This window comes from Palaemon carinicauda, chromosome 2 (assembly GCF_036898095.1).
Source record: "Palaemon carinicauda isolate YSFRI2023 chromosome 2, ASM3689809v2, whole genome shotgun sequence".
NCBI lineage: Eukaryota > Metazoa > Arthropoda > Malacostraca > Decapoda > Palaemonidae > Palaemon > Palaemon carinicauda.
The window spans coordinates 119,411,455-119,437,548 of NC_090726.1; the positions used below are offsets into that span (position 1 = coordinate 119,411,455).

Below are 26,094 nucleotides of genomic sequence, written 5' to 3' on the forward strand. Positions count from 1 at the left end.
AAGGGTTACTCAAATCAACATAAAAAAATAACAGGAACAGTCAAACTTTTACTTGGTTATCGAATCAAGTGGTTAATCAAACCATGGGCGACGACTGATTGATTTGTGTCCATTTTCCACTAAGATCATAAAAGAAAAAAATTGAGCACGGCACAAAGGACATATTACATACAAACCTCAGCATGCATACCCAAATGTTCTAAGTCAGACATTGACCTAAAGTACTTGAATGAAATCACCTAAACAATTACAGTATTAACGAAAGGGGAAATATGACCAACTGTTATCAAACATTTAACTCATGTAAATTTTGATCGATCCCATGTCTCGGGTGTAGTTCAGTATGGGTATTGAAAAGAACAAAACATTTAGTTTTTAGGGCCTGCCTTGTAACTTTTCTGTTACTCATCGAAGATGGGATGAAGAAAGTCTTGCTGCCGCCACTGATTCAGGGGCTTCTTTGTCTTTAGGTAGCATGAGGGGGGGGGGGGGGGTTCAGTGAGGATGGGCCATAAGGGTTCCTAATAGCTAAATCCTGTCACAGCATTCATTACGGCTTTCAAGGTCGGAATGGCCAGTTTGAAATAGAGAAATAGTTCACCTGTCTTTCCATACAGATGAAAAAAGTGAAGCGTGAGACTTCTTGGGCTAACTGGTCTTGAGGTGCCACATTGGAATTGCAAACGTGAGTAATCTCTCTGTAGAAGGAGTCTTGATTGGTGTCTATATAGAATACACAAGTAATCTTGCGGCTCAAGGGGAATATGCCTCAGAATAAACCATAACTGTCTGGCATATAGAATAATTTATTTAATGAAAGAGGTAAAGAATGTGCACCTTACACAATAAAATTCATGGTCAAAGGTCAAATAGACTTGAGAATTACAAAGAAAGGTACATAAAATACACAAATTCTTATGTACAACTTGCAACCAAAATCAGAAAAATAATCTAACCTAAAATATGCTGCTTAAGGAAATAAGAACCATCCCATGCAGACAGCTAATTACTATTGTAGGAATCTATCTGTCTTGACATCATGACCACAAAATCTCAACAGATAGACATAAAATGGAAAGGGTAACCAAAATAAATCATGTAAGAAACAAGCAAGAAAAGAGAGAAGGGTAATTAAACTAACTCATACATAAGATAAATAAAATTAAAAGATGTCTAAAAAAATGAAGATAATTATTCACATGTTGTGACGCTAATAGAGCATGAACCCCTGGGTCTCTCTTATATAAATTGAGCTTGTGCTTCGCACATTGATACAATGGTCCTGGACCAGGGAAGACTACATTTCTTTGGCATTTTATGTCCTATTGGATTCCCTGTTCTAGTCTTTAACAGGAAAATCCTTTGGGGATCACACAGCACCTCCTGTAAAAACGTTTTTTTTTTCCTTCACTAATATCCCTAATTTTATTATATGAATGAGTAATATGAATTGAAAATGTGTTTTTTCCTACATGGATACAAATTCCAAGTCATTTAAATGTGTTACTCATAGTCTCGTTTTCTATGAACATACAACTAAAACGTAAAAGGATTAAATTGCATCAAAATTGGTTACTAGGCAACCCCACTGCATGGCAACGATATGCTCTGGCGAATGACTTACGTCACTTATCCTCTGGTAGTTGTGCTAAGAAGAGGCATCCCCTCCTCTCTTCTATGATTACGACTGTTAAATGAACTCTTGACACCCTTATAGTGTGTAGTGCTTTGTGTCTTTTCCTTTATCCCTGTAACTAGCTGTGCTTCCATTATTTGTGAGTTATAAGTGTGTTGTATAATGGCTAGTATATTTAGCATCATGCGTTTGTGCCTTGGCCACGGCAGGCACCTTCATGAGTCGGGTTGATGTCGACCCACATCCTGTTTGCCCCCTCCTGCCATATCAAGAGATGTTTCGTGGAATCTCCATATGAGTGGGAGAGATATCGTTTTCGATGCAAGGAACGAGTTAAGAGAAAACATTCTCCTTCCTAATCTTCTTCCAGCATTGTTAAGAAATACAAACTTGTTTCTGCGTCAAAAGTTATCCCCACCCTTGTTCCTGAGTGTCCAGAGCCCTCTAAGGTCCCAGTCATGGAGGACAAAGACCATATTTTAACCACTGAAGATCATAATTTTATTAATGTCTTAACACCTAGTAATGAGATTGTGCAAGCTGATCCCGAATCGATGCTTGTGATAGATCATCAGGCTATGGACAATGCGCTCCCTGATCCGGATTCAATTCCAATATCCTTTGTACCTGTTTATTCTGTCATGCAAAGATCTCCCTTACCTCCCATTAGTGTACCGAGTGGTGAGCCCTATATGGTTGATTATGTCAGGAACTGGTTTTTGCTTTTGAAGGTATCTCCTATACGAGTGTTGAAAGTCTCCCCCGTTTCTGTGCGAAGTTTTCTAGAGTTGAGATTGCCATTTACCCTCGTACAGAAGCAGCCTTATTCGTGGATCCCTTTTATCCTTCTCCAGCTCGTTCTCACGAGCCAGTTTTGCTTTGTACCCCCTGGGGTCATCGGCACCACTCTCCTCTTAAGAGTTCTTTCAACTCGTCCCAAAACTCCACAAAACGTTATTTTGAGGTAGGTCAGACTGCTTTTGGCTGTGTCCACAACAACAATTTTGGCAAAGACAAGTTGCTCCAAACTCTTCGTGTCCTCTCCTTCTAAGCCAACTGCTAGGAACTCCATTGTAACTATTAAACATTTATTAGTTCCACGAGTTTTATCTATTCATGATTTAGCTCGTACGTACGTTCAGACTAATAAAGGGATAATGTCACTGCACACATCAGTATCCCAACGAGCAATGATATTCCTCTGGGACGATCAGAACAACAAGTCTCTATGTACTACTGGGCTCTCTCGTGATGATGTCACCACACATACCGCCATTTCAACATGTGATGGTATTACTCCGTGCGATACCCATGTTCTCTTATCACACGATTACGCATGCTCAGATTGTGCTTCCACTTCTCAGGCTTCTATGCGAATGGAGCCCTTTCGCAGCTGTTTTCCATCATAAACTTCAGCCTATTATTAAGAAGCTTCAGTTGATAACCACCAACAGACTACAGTCCATTTCTTTTAGCGAGGCAGATTTGCACAGACTCGCAGCGGTGCCCTTTTAGCTCGGAAAAGTTTCCTGATCGCTGATTGGTTAGAATTATCTTGTCCAACCAATCAGCATTCAGGAAACTTTTCCAAGCTAAAAGGGCACCGATGCGAGTCGGTGCAAATCTGCATTGCTAAAAGAAATAGACTATAGTTTACACAATCCTAAAGCCATTAGCTATTCTAACAACAAACCTGTTGCTTTACTTAGCCACCCTCACTTTAGTGCACTGCCTGATGCTCGTAATGCTTCTAACTTTATGCATTCTCCGGAACGGCAAGAGGATTGTTTTTCAGATGAATCTTCTTTTCAGTTTCAAGGATGGAAAGGGGCATCAGAATCTTTTCCCACTTTTCTAAAAGTAGCACCCCATCTGAAACAGAGGACATCACCCTTATTAAGCGTTGTAGATGTGGTCCTCATAGGTGTGCAAAATGGCCAGCTGCCAAGAAATCCTACTCGTCTCACAGGTCGAGTTTAGAACAGGAACTCCCTATTTCTTCCATGCAAACTGCTACAGGTAGTCACCCTTATGCCAGGAGTGAGCTGGACTCATCCCGGTCTTTCTCTGCCTCCTCTTCTCTCCATTCACTGAATGAAAAAACGGAAAGGAGAGATGTTCCAGGATAAGTAAAGAATCCTAAAATAACTGTTAAGGTGGAACAACCAATCATCCCAAAATTGGAACCACCACATGATCATGATATAATTACTATTAATGACTCTCCGGAGAAAAAAAAATCCTGCTTTAACAACTCTACTGTGAAGAGGGATAATATATGTCCTGGGGTCAGCTGAGCTTTTAAAAATTATAATTAGAAGCAAAATTAGTTACAATTGGTTCATGCTTCCAACATACATATTTTGGTACAGCAAAAATTACTCTAAGCAAACTTATCACAAATAAAACAGGTTTACCTTGTCTAATTAGGTTCAATAAGTGAAAAGTTAATAGCATGAAGTTAACCTATGAAAAATCATTGCTATAGTTAGAATTATTTGCCATCATTATTAATTCCTGCTTTCTTTTTTCATCTTGCTGTCCAGCCTCTCTAATTGTTAGTTCACAGTAGCCTACAACTATGGAGGTTTTCCTTTAGTTTTACCTTAAGATCTTTGAAGGACTATTTACTTTCCTAATCTCCATCTTGCTGTCCAACCATTTTTATTATTTTCCATCCAGTCATAATGTGGTGCTGAATAACCTAGCAGTTTCAATGCTAAGTCGTCAGAACAAATTTTCATAACAAATTGAATACACAGCAAACAAATATTCTTTCATGATATCAAATGTTAGGTATATGGATATACATGGTACCCTATCAATAACAATGTAACTGAAATCCCACATCTTTGAATCAAGGACAATATTCCATCTATCAAAGGTAATTTTTGAAAAAAAATATTCCAACATCCATACTGATTATGTTCTTTAAAACAAGTCTTTGTCAGAAACTGCTAATCACGTAACTTTGAATATCATGGAATAATTACTTACATAATAGCAAGAACTAATTACCTGACACTTGAGAATTCATAATCTGCTTCTTCGTGCAAAGTCCTGTACATCTGATAAACACGAAAGGCTAAAGATTCCAACATAGCCCGTACCATGTGAGCTCGAGTAGTTTCTTCACTCAATCCAAGAAATCCACTAACAGCTCTAGCATCATTTACAGGAGCCTGGAAACATTAAAATAAACTTAAATTCTTTAAGTTTGAAGAGTGATCGTGGAAATTCATATAACATATCATGCAATTTTTGTACCACTCCTTACATGCAGTTTGTATGAAATAGAATGAAAACTACAGTATACAAATAAAGAGCATTGACGAACCAATATAGTTTTAAAATCTGATTTTCGTCTCGCGTCATTTATATGAAGCCAACAAAATAGGAACAATTGTTAAAAAGTACAGGAAGATATACACTTACCCAAAAGAGAAAACAGTTTAAAAATTGACTAAAAAAATTGAGAGAAAGACAAAGAATAGTCCCCTGACAAGAGGATATTATCCTAAAAAAGCTTTTTCACAAGGGGAAATTGGTAGTGAGAGTTGGGAATATCTGATATCATAAGTATATATATATATATATATATATATATATATATATATATATATATATATATATATATATATATATATATATATTTCTGGGCTCCGAGCTGTGCCGCCCAGTGAAATGCTCCTAAAGCACCATTTCTAAGGAATATAACTGCTATATATTACCAGAGAAAAATTGCATAGGAATGCCAGGTTGAACCCAGCTCGCTCACCTATATAAGGTGTCGATATAATATACTGGGGCGTGATAATTCACAACCAGAGGTCTCGCACTATTTAGATATCTCCTCTTCAAAATCCCCGCCACAGCGAGGTGCCGATCAACACTACTACCACTAACCTAGCCCACGCCAGTGACGTCACTCCTTTATAGCACCTGTTACGTTAAGTTGGTTGTGTTTACCTCGGTGTGTTTTTGGGTTACTTTTCCTTTTCTACGCATCGATGGCGGAATCTCAAGTTTCTCCATCGAAGTTAAGTACTTTATCCATGAGTTTTCAGAAGTGATTTTTAGTGAATAGCGTTCCTGTTCTAACCGTTCATGGTTCCACGGTCCTGCCCTTTCTCGCTAGTTCGTTCGTTATTACTTTCATCATTGTTATTCGTTTGAACTTTTTAGGAGAATTTTACCTTTACACCGGTTATATGCTTTCAACTTAGCGTATCATTATTATTATACTATGGTATCAGTGTTACGTATCATTAAGGCTTCAGTTATGTTGGCATGCCTGCCTTCGTGCATATAGTGGATAGCGTTCCCGCGGAGAACTGTGTTGCTGTTTTTCTGGGAGCATTTCACTTTGATGTTATAATGACTATTAGTTTTATTTTCACCACATAGTGGGACTCTCGCGTGCTCTTTATTTGTGTTACGGTTCGGTATCTACCCGCTTCAGTAGTAAGGTTGGTACCCCTGTTTTCCATCTTCCAAGATGACGTCATGCTTCCTCCCTTGCCACTCGCTCGAGTCCCTCTCTTGCCATATTAAGTTTGCATGCCTAGCCTTTTTTACGTGATTACGCTTTTATTAATTATTTACTTTTAAGTATTTATAACAGTGCATATTGTTTTTATTGTCAAACTCCATTATGATCATATTTTTGGGATTTTCCATGTTGTGTTGAGGGGATCTCCAGTTGGTAGCCCTGCCTACCACCACCTGTCCACGTGATTCCAATGTAACCCCCCCCCACCCCTCCCAGAGCACGTCTCTCCTCTTACTCGATGGTTGTTGGCTATGACAATACGGGCCAAGCATGCTTGTTCCTCAGTCTTCCCTCAACATTCCGACATATTGAGGACCGAGATTATCTCACGGGGTGTTACATAGTCTCATTCATCCCGGGCGGTTCTCGTCCCTCCCCCCTCCCGTCGTCTCGATTGGCCATCAGTCGGGGGAGGGGGAGGGTCGGGACCGCCGGGGACTATATCACGTGCCCTATCCATGTAATCGGGCAGTCTACCTAACGCCTTCTTGGTATGGCTTTTGCTTTTTAGCTTTATGGAATTAGGAATGAGACCTTATCTATATGTTAGGAGTGTCCCCATCAACGGTACCTCCTGCCATTTTTGTTCGTGACATATTATTAACCTACAATCATAGCATTCTACACGAATCATTACCTTCGTCCCGGTACGCCCGGTAGTCTCGTTGGTGGATCCCTTGGCTCCCCCAGCATTTTCCCACCGTACCCTCCCGCCATCAGACATTGGGACCTCCGGGCTTATAATACTGCCGGATCTGATGACACTGACACAGTTTATGATTCCTACTCTCCCTACGGGAACCCTATACTCTCACGGACGTTAATATATAAGATCATAATAATGGGAGTTTTTTATTATATGTATTAAGGATGTAACTTTAAGTTTACTTTAAGTTTACTTTAAGTATTTCTGTTCCCAGTCCGGGACTATTATTTTTTACTATTTAATCCCTTATTTATACATCCTTTTTATACCTCCCTGGTAATGACGGGATGGTATATTCCTCGCTATGACAATATTATTTCATTGATAATCTTAACTTATTACGGAATTGTTTCAACAATGTCAGTTAATTTTTGATAATTTTTTCCCCGGTTACTATACCGGTCCGAAATTTTGTTCATAGCCTTTTGTCCCGATTTCATATCGGTCTATTTTAAGAATCCGGAACACCCGGATCTTTTTAGGTTATTAACCTATTATGGGATACTCATGTATCTGTATTTTATTCTATACTTCCCAAGTAGTGACGGGATAGTGTATTTCAAGCTATGACAATATTATTTCATTGATAACCTTAACTTATTACGGAATTGTTTTAACAATGTCAGTTTATTTATAAGTTTTTCCCCGGTTACTAAACCGGTCCTAGAGTTTGTTCATAGCCTTTTGTCCCGGTTTCATATCGGTCTATTTTAAGAATCCGGAACACCCGGATCCTTTTAGGTTACTAACCTATTATGGGATACTCATGTATATTTATTTCATTCTATACTTCCAAAGTAGCAACGGGATAGTATATTTCTCGCTATGACAATATTATTTCATTGATAATCTTAACTTATTACGGAATTGTTTTAACAAAGTCAGTTAATTTATGATAAGTTTTCCCTCGGTAACTATACCGGTCCGAAATTTTGTTCATAGCCTTTGATCCCGGTTTCATACTGGTCTATTTTAAGAATTCGGAGCACCCGGATCTTTTTGGGTTACTACCCTACTATGGGACACACTGTAGGTGCCCCTGTCATTACTATCTATAATTCTAACTTCGGATATAATCTTTTGGGATTTTCATTTTATTTCCTTTGTGATTGATCGATTTAAACATTTATTCTCGATCTATTTATTTTACATTCCCAACGGAGTTACCTTGTTCATTAGTAACGATATACCCTCTTTCGGAGCTCGCAGTCTTCCATGACTTCTACCTTGGCGACTCTTTAGATCTGGGTTGGCGGGTTCGCCCGGAGTGTCAGGACAAAGAGACCCTGTGTCTCTTCCTTTTAGGGGTTTTCAAGGAAGCACATGGCTGATGTCAGGCCACGTCCTGTTGTCCGTAAAGTTAAAGCTACCCGCCAGCCCCTATCAAAGACTCACAGGTCTTCCAAATCACCAAACCAGTTAAGACTTCTCTTGGGTCGAGAGCGAAGCCCTTCCTGAAACCTACGACCCCGGAGGCTCACTTCGATCTGGCAGCCCTTTCAAGATTGATGCCATGGCCTCTCGTGGCATGGTTGGTTTCGACCTGACCTTTCATTAGAAGGGGCCAGCGTCCGATCCCAAGTATGAGGTAGAAATTCATTTCTATTTTGAACACGATGTTGTGTTGATGTTTATCCATATATATGTGTGTATGTGCGTGTGTATGTATATATATATATATATATATATATATATATATATATATATGTATATATATATATATATATATATATATATATATATATATATATATATATATATATATATATATATATGTATGTGTATATATATTATATTGCAATGGGTTCCCTTGTTAGCACCCTCACTGAGAGAGTGCTAAACCAGATAGCCTCGTACAGGGTCTCATTCGTTATGGGCTACCTCAACAGCAACAATATATCATCTCAGATGCCTCTAAGCTCCCGGAATTCGTCGAAAGCAATCCGTGGAAGGCGGCCTTGCACTCTCCCTTCAAAGATGGTATGTTAGCCATCGAAAGGTTTGGCACCCGGCCTGTAGAATATTTTGAATTCTACCCGCCGGGTCTACAGTTCCCTCTCTCTGGTTTTGCATGCCTTACCGAGGAGACACTCGTAAGGTTTGACAAGGTCCCCAAAGAAACCGAAATGTACTCGAAGGGGCAGGCTCAGTCCACCTGGGTCCGGCCCTTAAACGAGTGGGAGTATGTTAACACTACGTTAACACCTCACAAGAGCCCGTACACGATGTTTGTAGTGGAGGAGTAAACCCCTACTCCGTGTGTCACTAAGATAGTGGACCTTGCTCAGCAGGCAATAAACGAGGACAAGCCGTTACCGCAACTGAAGGAAACGGATCCGACTTCCCTCCTGTTCCCGGGGGATCACGATTGCTGGACTAACGCCCCGGCGACCTTCACATCGGGTAAATTAAGCGCTGACTGTGCTTCCATTCAGTTCAGTGAGTGGCTACCCAGGCTTCCGGAATCCCTGATATGCCTCGAGTTCGAAGCCTGTATGCGCCTGAGTAGACCTATCAACTCGGCTACAATGGCAGAAAAGACCTCTTTAATGTATGAAGAAGAACCACCTTTTAAGGTCTTGACGAAGTCATTACTTCAAACCTTACTGTCTGATTCCTACGACTTCTTTGCGGCCAGACGTCGTTGCTGTAGGCATGTCTTGTCTGAGGCCACTATCAGACATGAGCCTAACAAGCTCATTAAAGCCCCAGTCTGGGGCCCTGACTTATTCCCTGAGGACTTAGTCAACAACGTCGTCAGCGGAGCTGCTAGGGTCAATCAGAGCCTCAAGGTTCGATGGGGCTTAGTCCCCAAGCGCAAGTTCGAACCGGCCAGCAAACAATCTCGAGGTAGAAAGAGTCTGAGATCTTTCCATTCCTTCCAAACCGGCAGTCCCAACAGGTGGTTCAAACCATCCCGGTGGCACAAGGGAGTCAACCTTTCACTTCGAAGGGGCAACCCCAACAGCAATACGTGCTGGTTCCTCAGTCCCAAGTAGCAACTACCTCCTATGCTACTTCCCCAGCCCTTAAGCCCACCTTTGAAACTCGGGGTGCTTTCCAGGGTTACCAGCGCGCTAGCTCGAGAGGAACTTTTTGCAACAGCTACTCTGGAGGCCGAGAATTCCGCGGAGGCCGAGGAGGTAAATCCGCAGCAAATCATTGGGAGTTCTCAGGTAGGGGGAAGACTTTACATCTTTCGGAACCGTTGAACGTTCAACATTTGGGCTTTCAGCATAATTTCCAAAGGTCTGGGGTGGAGTTGGATAGAAAGGCCCCCTCCACCAACCAGTTTTCATCAACATCCAAAGGAAGAGCTAGTCTTATATGAAAACGATCTACTGCAAAAGAAAGCAATAAAGGAAGTAAATCGCTTGTAATTTCAGGATCACTTGTTCAGCGGGCCAAAGAAAGACTCAGAATAGCGAAGAGTAATCCTGGACCTGTCGCTTCTGAATTCTTACATTCAATGCGACAAGTTTCACATGCTGACCATCTCTCAGGTGCGGACCTTGCTTCTCTGTGGGGCCGTCACCTCCTCTATGGATCTTGCAGACGTTTGCTATCATGTTCCGAAAGCAAGGCATTTTCGTCCGTTTCTAGGCTTCAACTAGGCAAAACTGCCTCACAGCAACTACAGAGGGATAATCTCTTACAACAGTTTTGGTTCCAAATCAACTTCGAGAAATCTCGTCTGGTCCCAAAGACAAGTTTCAATGACTAGGATTCAATGGGTTCTATGCTCCCACACTCTGTGTCTCCCAACAGCCAAGAGGAACGATATAGCAAAACACAATACGTTTTCTCAAAGACAAATTGCCTTCCAGGAGAAATCAAGAGAGAATCCTGGGTGCCCCCCAGTTTGCCTCAGTAACAGATATACTACTGAAGGCCAAACTGAAAGATATAAGCCGAGTATGGTGCTCCAGGAAAACGAGTAATATCGAGACAAAGGGCTCGACTCCAACCAATTCTGAAGAAAAGACTTCAACCATGGACAAAGGTCAAAATCTGGCAAATCCGTTTCCTTACAATATCCACCCCTAAGCTGGTCATTCACACAGACACCTCCTTAACAGGCTGGGGGGGATACTCTCAGTACAAGAAAGTCCAGGGACTATGGTCGACAATATTCCGCCAACTTCATATCAATGTTTTAGAGGACATGGCGGTATTTTTTACCTTAAGCAACCGGCTCCAGCCAAAAAACCAACATATCAGGTTTCTTCTAGATAGCTAGTGGCGGACGCACTTTCGAGGACAACTCCGCTGGAGTCGGAGTGGTCACTAGACCCAAAGTCCTTCAGATGGATTCTTTCTCAGGTTCCGGATCTCCAGATAGATCTGTTTGCAACAGAGTCCAACTACAAACTAGAGTGCTACGTAGCCCCCAACCCGGATCCTCGGGCTTACGCCACAGACGCAATGTCATTAGTCTGGAACACTTGAGAGAGAATTTACCTATTCCCACCAATAAATCTGTCGATGAAAGTGTTAGACAAGCTCAGGACTTTCAAAGGACAAGTTGCTCTAGTAGCCCCCATCTGGCCCAAGAACAACGGGTTTCCCCTTCTGGTGGAACTGGGTCTCCACCTCGACAGATCCCCAATCCAATACTAACACAAGCAGTACAACTCGCAGTGTGTTAGCTTCCTCAAATTCAGAATGCCCTAACTTTATGGACTTTATGAAATTTGCAGCTCAAAAGGTGCAGATATTGATCCTCAAATACGCTATTTTTAGAATCAGATAAGAGGGGATCCACCCTTCGACAGTATGATTCGGCTGTTATGAAACTTGCCAGTTTTTAAGGGACTCAAAGGTTGAGACGATGACTATGAATCCGACAGTAACCTTCTTCAGAATTTTATTTGAATCAGACTTAGCGACTTGTACTATTACCACAATTAAGTCAGCCTTGAAGATTTTACAATTGGTTTTAATATTGCCCTTACAGATTCATACTTCTCATCCATCCCGAGAACCTGCGCCAGACTGAAACCATCAACTCACCCTAGCTCAGTTTCCTGGTTTCTGAATGACGTACTTAAGTTGGCTTCAGACACTCTTAACGAGACTTGTCATTATATTCCATTGTTTAGGAAATCCTTGTTCTTAATGAACCTGACTTCTGGCGCCAGAATATCAGAACTTTCAGCCTTGTCTAGAGATCCAGGTCATATTGAATTTCTCTCGTCAGGGGAAGTACTCCTTTCCCCTTACAAAAGATTTTTAGCAAAAATGAGGACCCCCAGGACAGACGGTTCCCCTGGAAGATTGTCCCACTTCCGCAGGACCCATCTTTATGTACAGTAAACACTCTGGAAGCCTACTTTAACATATCTTCCATTCAGTCCTTAGGGCCCTTATCCATTAGAGAAGGTGAAGAACCATCATCCTGAAAGGAATCAGACAGGAGATTCTGTATTTCATTAACGGGCTACCTAGAATCATTCCCACATCACTCCCTCACGTCCATGATATATGAGCTGTAGCTACCTCAGTTAATTACTATGAACTTCACTGGACTTACTAAATATACAGGCTGGAAGTCTCCAACAGTATTTAAACGCCACTGCTTAAAATCTCTGGAAGCCTTGCATTTGCTACAGTGGCAGCAGGGAATGTGATTCCTCCCGAACATAGTGAATCTTAATCAACTATGTCTTGCTATCCTCTTACCTGTTATTTTGGATTTTATTTTACTTCCTCAGGTATTGTTCCAAGTTTTGGGACCATTTCTCTTGTACAATTTCACTGGGCGGCACAACTCGGAGCCCAGAAAAGGGATTTTGACGAAGGAAAAATCTATTTCTGGGCGAGAGACCTGTGCCGCCCAGTGAACCCTCCCTTGACTTCCCTCCCAACATGAGCCCCAAACCTTGGGTGCTATGAGGAGTGACGTCACTGGCGTGGGCTAGGTTAGTGGTAGTAGTGTTGATCGGCACCTCGCTGTGGCGGGGATTTTGAAGAGGAGATATCTAAATAGTGCGAGACCTCTGGTTGTGAATTATCACGCCCCAGTATATTATATCGACACCTTATATAGGTGAGCGAGCTGGGTTCAACCTGGCATTCCTATGCAATTTTTCTCTGGTAATATATAGCAGTTATATTCCTTAGAAATGGTGCTTTAGGAGCATTTCACTGGGCGGCACAGGTCTCTCGCCCAGAAATAGATTTTTCCTTCGTCAAAATCCCTTATATATATATATGTATATATATATAAATACACACACACACACACATATATATATATATATATATATATATATATTGATAATAATAATAATAATAATAATAGTAATAATAATAATAATTATCATCATTACTATTATTATTATCATTATTATCATTACTATTATCATTATTAGCTAAGCTACAGAATAATATAGTCTAGAAAAATCTGTATACAAAGGTTGGTGAGAATTATAAAAATTATAATGCAACATGCATAAAAGAACTAAATGAATGATGTTGCCAAATATTAATATCAGGATAAGAATCAGCAGCTGAAGACCAGACATGAGATCAATACTTGAAAGATGATAAAATGATATAATTAAAATATTTCTTCACAAGAGACTGATCCTCGAAAATCCCAAAAGACTTTCTTGGTAGGCCAATTTTTTGAGTAATTGATGAAGAAACATACTAAGAGTCTTTTTCAGAAGTAAATTTTTGACAAAGAATCACACTTAAAATTGTAATGCTGTGTACAATTAAAGAAACATCATCAATGCAAAGATATGGATATTAAGAAACCACTATCTTCGACCTACTGTATGTACAATTATATTTTTAGTTTTTGTTAAAGTTTAACTTAATGCCCCATCATTTACATTAAGCACTAATTTTAGCTATATCTCTATTAAGTGATTCAGGTGGAATTGATGCAGAGTTGCATCATCTGCATATGCAATGAGCTTGTTTTCTAGGCCAAACCTACAGATTGTGCATATGTAGCATTAAAAGTAATGGGCCAAGAATACTACCCTTAGGAACACCAAATATTACATTCCTATACTAATTATGGAGCCCATCAAAAACTACTCTTTTCATTTGTTACTTGAAAGTTCATTAATGATGCTAGGACAAGACTCGCCTATTCCCAGCTGTTTGAGTTTGATTAACACAGTAAGGGGCAGCGCTAAAATCAAGGCTAATCATACAAACTTCCTAACCATAATCAAATTGTACAAAATGTATCCCCTTCTCCAAGGCTCTTGTGAAAGCCTAATTGTAAACTAGGGAACAGATTATTAACATCATCGTACATATTTAGATATTTTGCCAAAAGACGTTCAAAAACTTTGGATAATGTGGGAGTTATAGATATTGAGCAGTAATCAGCAGAGTTAGAGCTACTACAAACACATTTACCTAATGGAGTAATATTATAAATTTTTCAAAAAGTGCAAAACGAACTTCTTTCTAACTTGCAAAATAATAACAGATAAATAAGGATCTAAGAAATCATCGCTCTTTATAAAAAATCAAAGAGAAAAAAATAACACTAGGGTCAACACTTCCATAAGCATCAATGTCCATCAAGAGTGTTTTAATTTCATGGGGCTGAAAAGGTAACCTAGTTAGTCTAGCCTCAGGAAAACAGGAAGAAGGAATATATAGTTTCTCATTGCTTTGCTTACTATGGGGGGGAGGGGGGGGGGGGTTGTAGGTTGGTCAAGACACCAGCCACCCATTGAGATACTAGCGCCAGAGTTATTGGGTCCTTTGACTCTCCAGATATTACTCATTCTTTGCCTACACATACACTGAATAGTCTACCCTATTCTTCATAAATTCTCCTCTTTCCTCATACACCTAACGATACCTATATATTGAAAAAATTATTCTTCACTCAAGGGGTTAACTACTGCACTGTAATTGTTCAGCAGCTACTTTCCTTTTGGTAAGGGTAGAAGAGGCTCTTTAGCTACGGTAAGGGGCTCTTCCAAGAGAATGACACTCCAAATTCAAACCATTGTTCTCTAATCTTGGGTAGTGCCATACCATGGTCTTCCACTGGCTTGGGTTAGAATTTTCTTTCTTGATGGTACACTCAGGGACATTATTCTATTTGTTTCCCTATTTCTTTGCCTGACTGTGGTTATAGCTTAGAAAATAATAATAATAACAACAATAATAATAATAACAATATTAAACACACTAGCCAAAAGGGATGAGTTTTCCTTTGGACAATGAATGATAGAGCCAAGATGAAATAACATAAGGTGAGACCGTTGGTCGCTCGATTCCCACACTGTGACGTCACTGGTGCGCGTCGACTAAGCAGTGCACTTAATGGTTATGTTTTGATAATAATTTGTTGCTATGCTGGTGTTCACAATTTCCATACACGGTAATATTTCTCTCTCTCTCTCTCTCTCTCTCTCTCTCTCTCTCTCTCTCTCTCTCTCTCTCTCTCTCTCTCTCTCTCTCTCTCTCTCTCTCTCTCAAAACAGCTATATCAATATATCTAAGACCTTGCCATACAGAATACAATATTATTGGAATAAAAATAACGAAAGTAAAGAGGGTGAATGAATATGAAAGAAAAAAACCTTTCCCGACTTTTATTGAATTAGCAGTGTTCATTTATTTACAAAATACTACTGAAGAATTCTTTTCATTTTTTTACACCTTTCTTTAAGAAATTCTGACTTCCTTTCAGCATTTAATATCTTCACCCTAAAATGTATTCTACACCTAATAAAAAACTTCATCATTTCCTCTGGAACATCAATGTTTAATTCCCAGAAAATATGAACTAATTTCTTAATCGCATCAACACCTGGTTTCAACTGTTCCCCATGAAAATACCTAGGGGGCCAGTCCTCAGTCCAAAAGACAGGCATTTCAATTGATTTATTCTTAGCCGTCCAAAAACTGGAGTTTCCTAGAGTAATGAGTAATGATGAATTAGGACATGAAAATAAGCATCAGTCAAATCTGTCAAAAACAGCCAATCCCCTATCTTTACTGCCCTCAGACCTGTGCAGACTGTTTAATAAGGAAAAATTCCCAGTTGAATAACATTCCCAGGTACTGTATTTGTCTTTCATATGGGCATGTGATTAGACTTTCCTCAGATTGTAATAAGAGCGAGTAGTCTCACTCTCATACGGGAAAGACTTCAAAGAAGATATTTCAAGAAGCACAAGCTTGACATTTTGGTGGACACTCACACGGGCACTTGAAGAAATTAAAGAAGCTCTTTTGGAATGACTGAAAAATTGCTTGCAATACAAGTCCCTTTGAGTCACTAAAATCATGAAGTCTTCCTCTTTGGAAGCTAAGTATGAAGCAAAAGTTCCAACTGAATGCAGCCAGATTACGGATTTGTGCACCGTCCCTATGACAACTCATGAAGAGTTGATGGGAGAGGAGTGAAGAAGTACGTGTAAGACTTCCAGGATCTTTCCACCTCTGTCGCATGTCCACATAGGAACCTGGTAGGTAGAACTAGAACAAATTTAGATGGAAGATAGAACACACAAGCCATTCTCCTACCGATAGCAGGGAACACATCTCTGCAGTGCTCCACTACCCCTTATTCTTTCATCTAAAACTCATCGTGGACTGGGCCTTGGAAGGGCAAGAATGGGTGGAGCAGGGTCCAATCCCTTCTGGAAGATTCAGAGAGAAGGGTGGAACCTTCTCAAAGCCTAAACCAAATGGCATAGTTCCAGTATCTCTAAAAAGACCAGAGCCCCTGAAGGATACCACATACTGTATGAAGAAGTACTGAAATGGGCATCCTCTTACACTGCTATGTCAACATCACCCTCATGAGAGGTACATGAAAATCTCAGCACCTATCATGATTTTTTAGCAACTATTGTCTCTGTGCCAATAAGGCCATACTGTGACTGACCATCAGTTGGTTGATAGTACCTCAAGACCACAGACTATGGGCTCGTTTACCTGTTCTACAAACTGTTTTCCTACCCTAGAATATGAACGTTAAAATCTGGAACAGATCGATAATCATTTAATTGTGAGGCAGACGATAAATCTGGATGAATCATGCCCTGATCCCATTCCATGCCTGGAAAACAACCGCTAGTGCCAGAGAGCAAGAGCACTACTATGTACCGTCTATTTGTTGAATGGATGTGATCGAGTGATTAGCCCGGTTCGATGCAAGAACCAGTTACTTCCAGGCTCTATTGTCCAGGTAAACAGAGAGGAGGGCACTCAAGCTCCTCGATTACTTGGCTTGGGCCATGATTGATCATGTTCCATACCAACTGACTGTTGGCATGTTTGATTACCCTGCACAGGACCTCGACCTCTGTACTTGTGATTGAACCTGTACAAGAATGATTGGCTGTTGGCATGGATGATCGGCTCCATGCAGGAATGATCTGCCTTTGGTACAAATGATTGATTGGGCCCACACGGGTAAAGATGTGGGAGAGCTGTACTGGACCCAGGGACCAGTGCACAGCATGGGACCAGATACCGGGTGGGAACCGTTTCCTTCTCTAAAAAGAGAGGAGAGATTGGGACTTTTTGAGATTGGCTTTCGTAGACTTCTTTAACCTCTTTCTCCTATGAGAAGAATCATCAGGAGAGGAAGAAGAGGACAATAGCTTCACATGAGAGTGTATCCTTCCCCACAATCACCAAGGGGTTGGGGTTTGGTCACCAATCATCTATTACCGGTACATACAATAATCATTGTCACAAAGGTCTCACCTTGCTGACTGACCTCAAAGGTGCTGGTCGGTGGGAAAACTCTGCATAGGTAGCTGTTATGCTAAGCTTACAATTGCTATGACCCCAAAGATACTGGTTGGTGCATGAGCTCAAGAGTATTATTATTATTATCATTATTATTATTATTGTTATTATCATTATTATCATTATTACTTGCTAAGCTACAACCCTAGTTGGAAAATCAGAATGCTATGAGCCCATGGGCTCCAACAGGAAAAAGAGCCCAGTGAGGAAATGAAATATGAAAAAATAAAATATTTTAAGATGAGTAACAACATTGAAAAAAAATTCCTATATAAACTATAAAAACTTTAATAAAACAAGAGGAAGAGAAATAAGATAGAATAGTCTGCCTGAGTGTACCCTCAAACAAGAGAACTCTAACCCAAGACAGTGGAAGACCATGGTGCAGAGGTTATGGCACTACCCAAGACTAGAGAAAAATGGTTTGATTTTGGAGTGTCCTTCTCCTAAAAGAGCTGCTTACCATAGCTAAAGAGTCTCTTCTACCTTTATCAAGAGGAAAGTAGCCACTAAACAATTACAGTGCAGTACTTAACCCCTTGGGAAAAGAAGAATTGTTTGGTAATCTTAGTGTTGTCAGGTGTATGAGGACAGAGGAGAATCTGTAAAGAATAAGCCAGACTATTCGGTGTATGTGTAGTCAAAGGGAAATTGAACCGTAACCAGAAAGAAGGATCCAATGTAGTACTGTTTGGCCAGTCAAAAGACCCTATAACTCTCTATTGGTAGTATCTCAATGGGTGGCTGGTGCTCTGAACGATTCCCCTATTGGCCTACCATATAGTGTTGGAGATCGGTCTGGGTAGTAACCTTCACCTGCAGCTGATGAAACAACAGTTGCTGTCACACCAGGCTTACAATTATTAACAGACCATGAAGGTACTTGATCGATGCATGAGCTCTGTATAAGCATGAGGAAGTAGCATGATCGATACAACTATCGGTCGACTGTACGGTGTTGAAGATCAGTCAGAGTAGGACCATTCACTTGCTACTAATGAAACAGTGGTGATTGTTACAGCAGGCTCACAATTGCTAACCGACCCAGAATGAACAAGGGTAAGGCTTAGTCCTTCTGCATTACCACAAAAATAGGAAAGGTGGGTACATACACACTCCTCTTCCATAGCCTACGGTGCTGGTGTTCAGTGCATGTAGAATTGCTCACCTGCAACCGGCGGAACAGCACTAACGCCAGCTCATGTTCCGCTTGACTGACCCCATAGGTACCAGTTAGTGGGCGAGTACCATCACTTTCTCCCAAAGGAGTAGAGTGATCTTTTTAAGTCCCATGGAACTTTCATCAAAAGATCTTCCAATGAGACCATCTTTGTCTCCTTAGGAAAGAAGTGTCTGACAAGAGAAAGGATAAGAGAGAATAGGTTGGGCGGGGTAGGAAGAGAGAGAGAAAACTTCCTCTACTTTCTCCTTTGCCAACAAATCATTCTTGTCTGGGTGACTGGTAAGAACTGTGCTGCCTCACAAGAAGTTACAAGAGCTTCCACTGCAGCAAAACAAACCACTAGACGGGAGTTTTGTCACAAACGAAGCAATGAGAACACTCACTGACACTGCACTACACTATGGTAAAAAACTGGGTAACATGTTGGTGCCAGGTCTGCCTATCAGACCAATGATGTATATTACAAGGAACTCGGAAACAGTCAACACTCGGTCTGAATTGGGTAACACCCTCCCGAGGTGGAGCAATTACTATAAGTAAGATGAGTTGTGCTCTGAGTTAGTCTTGCTGATCTGAAGAGCTCAAAGAAGAACAATACTCCCAGGGGACCTTCACTTACAGTCCTCCACTCACAAAGGTACACAACTCATGGTGCTTTGAATATTTTTTTACCCTCAAAGGAACAAAATTCACTTCACCACATGCTTTTCTTTTGATGCGATTCCACTTCCACTTACAAGTGGAAACAATACTTACCACAAACAAAAGTAAGAAAAGATCCGACAGTTAAGAGAGCAGCAAAACAGTACATCCATGCCAAGGACAAAAGGGGCCATACGGTGACAGGTGGGGGAGTTGGACTTCTCCCTCATGCCAACAACCTTGATAAAGATTCAATGGCAGTTCCAGCTCAAAATATATCCCTATTTTAAAGGACGAATGGTTTATATAAATGTAAGAAATAATTTGACCCAAAAACTGATGAGCATTGACACTATCGCTCTAATATCGTGTACTTTGACTTTCAAATAAATTAAACATGCTCCATCCAACTGACTATGAGCTTCAATAGGTTTCTTTAAGAAAAACTGATAAACTTACGAAATCTATCTTGAACATCGTTTGGAGATATAACTTTCATATTCCTAACCAAAACAAAGGAAGCACAAACAAAAATAGAGAAAACAAAAGTACAAAAAAAAGTCTAGTTGAAACTGACTTTGAAAAGAATATGATAAATAAGATGGCCCAATCTATATGCCTGTTCCTTTTACCATCACGAACCAAAGGTCTTTCAGACAAAATGGAGAAAATTTAATTGTTTTTTATAATAGTGCAACTCTTTCATTATTTGAATGAGTAGCTCATAAATCTCAGTTTCACAATGTCCCTGGATGAATATAAGTGACTGCAGTACACTTTGTCTATTACTGTAACTTCCTACCAGAGCATAATGAGTTACTGAAAAACAGAAACAATTAATGATTGTCTATCATATATCACAGATTGCATTTAGTTGATTGGTAAACAAATGGTAATGCAAAGGAAAACTACTTAATGAAAATACGCTTGACATAAGTTAGTGAACTAACTAACATTTGCTTAAAAGGCTAACTAAACTTGACACAAAGAGCACAAAATTGTCTGAAATACATAACAGGCGCTAAAATCATATATACCGCAGAGAGGAAAACTATACAAAATTGCTCATATTACCAAATGAAACAGAAGACTTATCGTTAGTGGGACACAATGCTAGATAATTAAGAGAAATCACTTAACTATAAAACTTTTACTGCATACTGTAATATAAATCTCATCATCATCTCCTCCTACGCCTATTGATGTAAAGGGTCTCGGTTAGATTTCGTCAGTTGTCTCTATCTTGAGCTTTTAATTCAATACTTTTCCATTCATCATCTCCTACTTCACGCTTCATACTCCTCAGCCATGTAGGCCTGAGTCTTCCAACTCTTCTAGTGCCTTGTGGAGCCCAGCTGAACGTTTGGTGAACTAATCTCTCTTAGGGAGTGAGAAAAGTATGCCCAAGCCATCTCCATCTACCCCTCATCATGATCTCATCTACATATGGCACTCCCATAACCCCTCTTTTAGTTTCCTTTCGAATCCTGTCGTGCCATTTAACCCCCAATATCCTTCTGAGGGCTTTGTTCACAAATCTACTAAATCTATTGGAGATTTTTTCATTGTTATACCATGACTCATGTCCATAAAGTAACACTGATCTCACTAAACTGATATATAGTCTGATTTTTATATGTAATTTCAGACAATTTGATTTCCAAATTTTACTTAACCTAGCCATTGTTTGATTTGTTTTTTTTTTTTCAATCTGCCACTAAACTCTAATTCTAAAGTCCCTGTATTGGAGATCATAGTTCCTAAATACTTAAATGATTCTACCTCATTAATCCTTTCTCCTTCCAATAATATTTTATCTTCTACGGCATATTCCTTTCTCATCATGTCTTTCTTCTGTTTATCTTCAGCCCAACATCGTGTGATATTTCATGCATTCTGGTAAGCAAGCAGTGCAAATCCTGTGATGTTCTGCTAACAAGGACGGCATCATCAGCATACTCTAAGTCTGCTAAATTCCTATCAGCAATCCAGTCCAATATTTCTCCACCATCTCTGACTGTTCTACGTATTACAAAATCTATGAGGAAGATAAGCAACATAGGTGACAACATATTCCCTTGGAGTACTCCGCTGTTCACTGGAAATTCATTTGATAAGACTCAATTAACATTAACTTTGCACTTGCTATGCTCATGAACAGACTTAAACAAATTTACATATTTAAGAGGAATTCCATGATAACGCAGGACTCTCCACAAAATTGGCCAGTGTACACTATCAAAGGGTTTTTCATAGTCCACAAATGCCATCAAAAGGGGATTTCTATATACTACGCATTGCTGTATTACACGTCTCAAAGTGAAAATTTGGTCAGTGCAACTTCTACCTTTTCTAAATCCTGGTTATTCATCTCTCACCTTTTCATCAATCTTTATCTCCAGTCTCTTTAGAATAAGCATACTATATATTTTCACAACAACTGACGTAAGCGTTTTGCCTCTGTAATGATTGCAATCAGTCAGGTCTCCTTTTTTTTTTATTTTCACCAACGCTCTTAACTCCCATTCATCAGGTTTTGCCTCTTCATGCCACATTTTACAAAATAATCTTATAAGTAGTCTGGGAGTCATTTCATTTTCGACCATTATAATCTTGGCAGTTATTCCATCGTATCCAGGGTCTTTCCATCTCTTTAGTTTTTTTTAATGATAGCTTCGACTTCAAACACACTGAATTCATTCATACGCACATCAAGGTCTTCATCAGCTTTAGGTATATCAATTAAATTATTCCCTTCATTTCTCTTCTTATATAACCTCACTAAAGTGTTGCATCCAACATTGTCTTTCTTCATCTTCCGTTGCTAAAGCAGAACCATCTCTGTTTTTGATAGGTTTATGCTTCTTTGCCTCAGATGAGATTTCATTAATAATTCTATGCGCAATTCTTACACCATAGCCACTCTCTGAATTCCTAGCTTTGTCAGCCTCATCTGCTTTACTATCTAAATATTCTCTCCAGTCATTCCTGGCTTTTCTTTTGACCTCACTGTCAATACTGGAATACTTAGCATGCTCTACCTTGTAATTTTCATTAGTTCCTCGAAAACTTTCAACAATCAATTTCTATCTTTGTCTCGTTTTTATAGTATTCCAAGTATCATTTGATATCCATGGCTTTCTCCTTGTAACTGCGTGTCCCAAGACTTCACTATCAACTGACTGATATATGTTCTTAATATCCCACCATTTTTCATTAATTGTCTGTTTTTCACCTCAAAGTTTCTAAGACTGCAAATCGATTTCTACATTCAATTGAAAATGTTTCTCTGTGCTCTTTTTCTAAAAGCTTAGTTGTATTAAACCTAGGTATTCTATCCATCTTTCTGTTGGGTGCTTTCAGTTTTAATTTCAGTGTGGCAATGAGGAACTGGTGATCACTACCTATATCCACACTTCTATAGCTTCTCACATTTCTCAGAGCTCTCCTTCTCTCTTTATTCATGGCAATGTGATCTATCTAGTTTTTGTAAATACCACATGGTGAAGTCCATGTATACTTGTGGATGTTCTTGTGTCGATAAAGAGTACCTCCAATGACAAGATTTTTTGCTGAACAGAAACTTATGCAATATGCTAAAATTTCATTTGCAACTTTGTCAAAACCCCCGACACACATCATATTCTCTATCCCTTGATTATTTCTTCCAACTTCAGCTGTGAAGTCGCCAATCACAAATTTCCTATCTCTCTCAGGGATCTCATCTATTATCCTCTGCAGTTCTTCATAGTATTCACCTTTCCTTTCTTCAGGGGAATCATTTGTTGGGGCATAGCAAACTATAATACTCATATTGCACTTCTTTGATCTGAACTTTGCTAGTAACAATCTACTATTTAGAGCTCTCCACTCGGTTAATGCCTTTTCTGCTCTTGGTGTCATCATCATTGCTACCCCTTTTCTTCCAACTCTATCTGATCTTTCTGAGTAGATATATATATTGCCTTGGTCTAAAGTTTCCTTACCAATCCCCTTACAACGTGTTTCATTTAGGGCCAAGAAATTCAAACTATATTTCATAAATTCATTCTCCACTTGCTGGAACTTCCTAAACTGATTCATGGTTCTAACATTCCAATTACCTATTTTCAATTTTTCTTTAGTATTTATAAACCGGGGGATTCTTAGCACTCCGCTACGCCCCGGGACTAGGGTCCATTGTGTCATCTCTTTTCATGACAGACTAAATCCATGGAGGATTCATTGGCTAGATACATCAAAGGATGGTCAGTTCCTTGTGATGCGCAAATCTAGACAAAATATTTTTTAGTAAAAAAGAAAGATAATCAACCTTAAACAAAATATCACTGCCAATATGGAAGAAGTGACAAAATTGATGCCAATCTAAGTTAAGGAGTAAAAGTCCAGCTAATGCTTCAAAACAAAAGAATTAGATATTAAATAAATTATAAAAACTGAGAAAAGTCATCAAATACTAATGGCAGAAACAAAAATTAATGTGAAAGGTGAAAGTGAATAAATAATAGCAATTCTAAAAAAATAAAATCCAAAAGGTGTTGGGGCAATTGGAAGACCAAGCCGTTAAATCAACTTAACAAATCATGAATTAGGAAGGTGGATTGTCTTTGGATGCATACGGATATTGGCTGTCACTCATTTCCTTTTAGTATTTGATAAACGATGAATGCATCCTGGGATTCTTTTCAGCAATCAAGCAAAGTTAATTAATGGTAAGGGGACTGTTATGAACATACTGCCTAAACCTTATTACAAAATCAATAAAACTACTATGTTGATTTGAAACACATTTCAGCAGAGTTATGCATAGATATTTCAAAAGCAAGCCGACAATTGTGTAAAGCTATACAACAGTATACTGCATTTCATTCAATGAGACAATTTAGTAAAGATCTCTAAATTTATATAACATACCTGAAGTCCTTTAAAAGCTGGGATGAAGTAAACATTATTGGAGCTTTGCACAGAACTTGCCAAATCAGATGTTTCAGCAGGATTGTCGTATAAACCTGAGGAACAAAACGTATATGATGTAATCTCAACATTTTAATTGCCAAATTCTTTCTTGAATTGTTCTGATTTAACATATACATAAGAAAATCCTATTGAAGAGATATTAAACTAGCCTCATTGAAAAAGAATCATTGTAAATAAATGAGATTCAGTTATGTAATTTGTTAAACAAAATTCATTATTTAAATATTTATCTGATTTCTATGTGTTATACCCGTTTTGAAGCTCAAGCTCTCGATCATAAAACTTTAAGAAAAAGGATTTTACCTCTATCCTATACAAAAACTTCTACCCCATAATGTAACCTAAGGCTTATCTCTACTCAGTCTTTATAACCTATTCACAGGGCACAAAAAATATGAATTCCACCATTGTAAGACATCACTTTGAAATAAGAAAAACTTATACTTATTCCATCACCATCCTAAGTATAATATAAAACTCCAACAAACAGAGCAGGAATGAGATTTGCTGACTACTTATGTAAAGGACCTAACAACACTAACCGAACGACCCCTTTACACTTAATAAAAACTTACTACCTTGATTTGTAAATAAAAGATGGATTATCTATGCAAACTACAGTAAAATAGTCCCTACTGGCACTTAAGGGACAGAAAACTAGACAGATCTGAACATCCTTTAAATAACAAGATGTCAGAACTGAATTAAAATGCCACTATGCTGTACTTGATAATTTTTCTTGGATACATTCATAAGAAAATTAAAAGATGAAGCTATGCCCTTAATATTATGTCACATAAAGCTTGACAGAGGCCAAATTCTCCTATCTAATTCTTCATGAGGAATAATGATTAGATTTAATAAAAAGACCATAATATTCATACATAAAGCTGTCTCTGGTCTTCTAATTCCACAACACCAATTTTCAACTTTAGCCCTTACTATTGACGTTCGTTTCAGGTAGGCATCTAATTTTTTGAGAGGGCATAATACCAATTCTTTTGATTCATTTCCCACAATGAGATTTAAAGAAGGACTACATAAATATCTAGGCAAATTTTTTAGCCTAATCATAATCTTAATCACTAATTCTGGCAGTGGTAAAAGTACAGAATTTTCTGAAGTAAATTCCGCTTGAGTAGAAATAACTTGTAATTCAGTGCTTGTGGTAGATTTGACTGTAGTGGCCACAAGTGCAGGAGCCACACTCACACTCTCTTTGCTAATAAAGAGCTATCAGTATCATCCTGCATTCTTTTATACCCTGAACTTATTTATGACTTGTCTTAACAGGGCTCATGGGGTAAATGCATAGAGGTCCAGATTGGATTAATTGAACAGTCATCTGTACCAGGAAGGTCAAGTTGCCCTGTGGCCACAAGACTTGCCAGAAACCTGCGGACTGTCGTGTTTCCAAGGGGTCAGTTGCAATCTGGGAACCTACTGACAGTCAGATTTAAAAAGACCTCCTTCATACCGGCTTCCACGTCACCGACGTCTCCTTGGACGTGCAAGAATGGAGTCGGAAGACACTCCGTCACTGGGTTAGAGGTTTTCAGAAGAGCTCTCAACAAGGTGCCCTTTATCTTCCTTCTATGAAACTAAAGGACCTCCTCTTTCCCAAGGCCGAGGTGACAGCTGTTTTT

At 39.3% G+C, this 26,094-nt stretch overlaps 1 protein-coding gene across 4 annotated transcripts in view; it reads right to left on the bottom strand.

Moving 5' to 3' along the window:
- The window catches only part of LOC137626633 (putative glycerol kinase 5), a 512,079-nt gene that overhangs the window by 24,872 nt on the left and 461,113 nt on the right, over positions 1-26,094 (bottom strand). For all 4 annotated transcript variants that reach the window (XM_068357673.1, XM_068357669.1, XM_068357663.1 and 1 more), the window contains 2 exons: positions 24,386-24,480; positions 4,655-4,818 (listed from right to left, as the gene is read on the bottom strand). In XM_068357673.1, coding sequence (XP_068213774.1) covers positions 4,655-4,818; positions 24,386-24,480 — 259 coding nt within the window. The remainder of the gene's footprint in view (positions 1-4,654; positions 4,819-24,385; positions 24,481-26,094) is intronic.